The sequence below is a fragment of the Apteryx rowi genome, unplaced genomic scaffold (genome assembly GCF_003343035.1).
Source record: "Apteryx rowi isolate R43461 unplaced genomic scaffold, aptRow1 scaffold_352, whole genome shotgun sequence".
Classification (NCBI taxonomy): Eukaryota; Metazoa; Chordata; class Aves; order Apterygiformes; family Apterygidae; genus Apteryx; species Apteryx rowi.
Window position 1 is genome coordinate 629,772 of NW_020449997.1, and position 1,788 is coordinate 631,559.

The following is a 1,788-nucleotide window of genomic DNA, read 5'->3' on the forward strand; positions in this document are numbered from 1 at the left end:
CGGCAGCGGCGCCTTCTGCTTAGAGGAGAAGCGAGCCGGGCAGGACAAGACCAGGCGGCCCCTCTGTGGGCCTGGGGGCTGCTGCTGCTGCTTCCTCCTCCTCCTCTTGCAGGTTGCGAAGTCTTGCAAAGCCTCCCAACTAGGGCGGAGGAGGGGGCTCAACTTAGGTGCCCGGCACCGCCGGGTCCCCCGCCCCAGACTCTCCGGCACACACACCCACACACACCCACACACACGGGGGTGAAGCAGATCCCGGCGCCGCAGAGTTGCAAAAGCGAGGAGGAGACGGAGAGCGGCCGGGCACGGAGCGGGGAGGCCGGGCCGAGGGCAGCGCGGAGCCGGCTGGCCGCGCCGGGCGGGCAGCGGCAGGGGCGGGTGCTTCCCTTCGCAGTCAGAGTTTTAGTCACTTGGTAGTTTCTCCGGGCATCGCAGAGTTTGGGGTGGGCTCGGGGATTATATTTTTTGCTTGTTTGATCGCTTGGGTGTTTTGGGGCGGCAGGGGAGGGGGGGGTGGCTGAGCTTTGAACACGGCCCCTACCTCCTCGCTCCTCCCCTGGAGAGYAGCCCAATTTCCACCGCGGAGGGAGGAGAAAGGGGTGGTGTGCGTGTATGTATGCATGTGTGTGCGCAGGGGGAGGGAGGAGGTAAAAAAAAATAAATATCCTCCCGCTCTCCCAAGTTGCGGCCTCACCCAGCGAGCCGTCGGTGCGCGGCGGACAAAGCCATGCCGGGCTCCGCGGGCTGCGCCGGGGGGCGGCTCGGCCGCGAGAGGGGCGCTCCTGCTGCCCTGCACAGACGGTCAAGATGAGCCCTCCAGGCCTCTAAAGCTCTGTATTTATTGTTGTGTCGTCCCCCTCCCCACCCTCCCTCCACCCACCCCTTTGCCCAGGTTGGAGGAGGGTTTAAAAGGCAGGTGTGTTGGAGGCCGCTCGCCATGTCCAGATCCGGGGACAGGACCTCCACCTTCGACCCCAGCCACAGCGACAACCTGCTGCACGGCCTCAACCTGCTGTGGAGGAAGCAGCTCTTCTGCGACGTGACCCTGACGGCCCAGGGCCAGCAGTTTCACTGCCACAAGGCCGTGCTGGCCTCCTGCTCCCAGTACTTCCGATCCCTCTTCTCCAGCGGCGGCGGGAGCAGCGGCCACCCCCACGCCCTGGGGCTGGGGCCCGGCGCCCAGGACGGGCTGGGGGGCCTGCCAAAAGACCCGCAGCCGCAGCCCCCCGAGGAGCCCGGCACGCCGTCCTCCTCCCCAGAGGACAAGCTGCTGGCCAGCCCGCGGGCCATCAACAACCTGGTGCTGCAGGGCTGCTCATCCATCGGGCTGCGCCTGGTGCTGGAGTATCTGTACACGGCCAACGTGACCCTCTCCCTGGACACGGTGGAGGAGGTGCTGTCGGTCAGCAAGATCCTGCACATCCCGCAGGTCACCAAGCTGTGCGTGCAGTTCCTCAACGACCAGATCTCGGTGCAGAACTACAAGCAGGTGTGCAAGATCGCCGCTCTGCACGGCCTGGAAGAGACCAAGAAGCTGGCCAACAAGTACCTGGTGGAGGACGTGCTGCTGCTCAACTTCGAGGAGATGCGCGCCCTGCTCGACTCGCTGCCCCCCCCCGTGGAGTCGGAGCTGGCGCTTTTCCAGATGTCCGTGCTCTGGCTGGAGCACGACCGCGAGACCCGCATGCAGTACGCCCCGGACCTCATGAAGCGCCTCCGCTTCGCCCTCATCCCGGCGCCGGAGCTGGTGGAGCGGGTCCAGTCGGTGGATTTCATGCGCACCGACCCCGT

General features: G+C 66.1%; 1 protein-coding gene across 1 annotated transcript in view; it reads left to right on the forward strand.

Moving 5' to 3' along the window:
* The first annotated feature begins 934 nt into the window (after positions 1-934).
* KLHL14 (kelch like family member 14) overlaps positions 935-1,788 on the forward strand; it is a 60,049-nt gene continuing 59,195 nt past the window's right edge. Inside the window, exon 1 of the mRNA XM_026072830.1 lies at positions 935-1,786. Coding sequence (XP_025928615.1) covers positions 935-1,786 — 852 coding nt within the window. The remainder of the gene's footprint in view (positions 1,787-1,788) is intronic.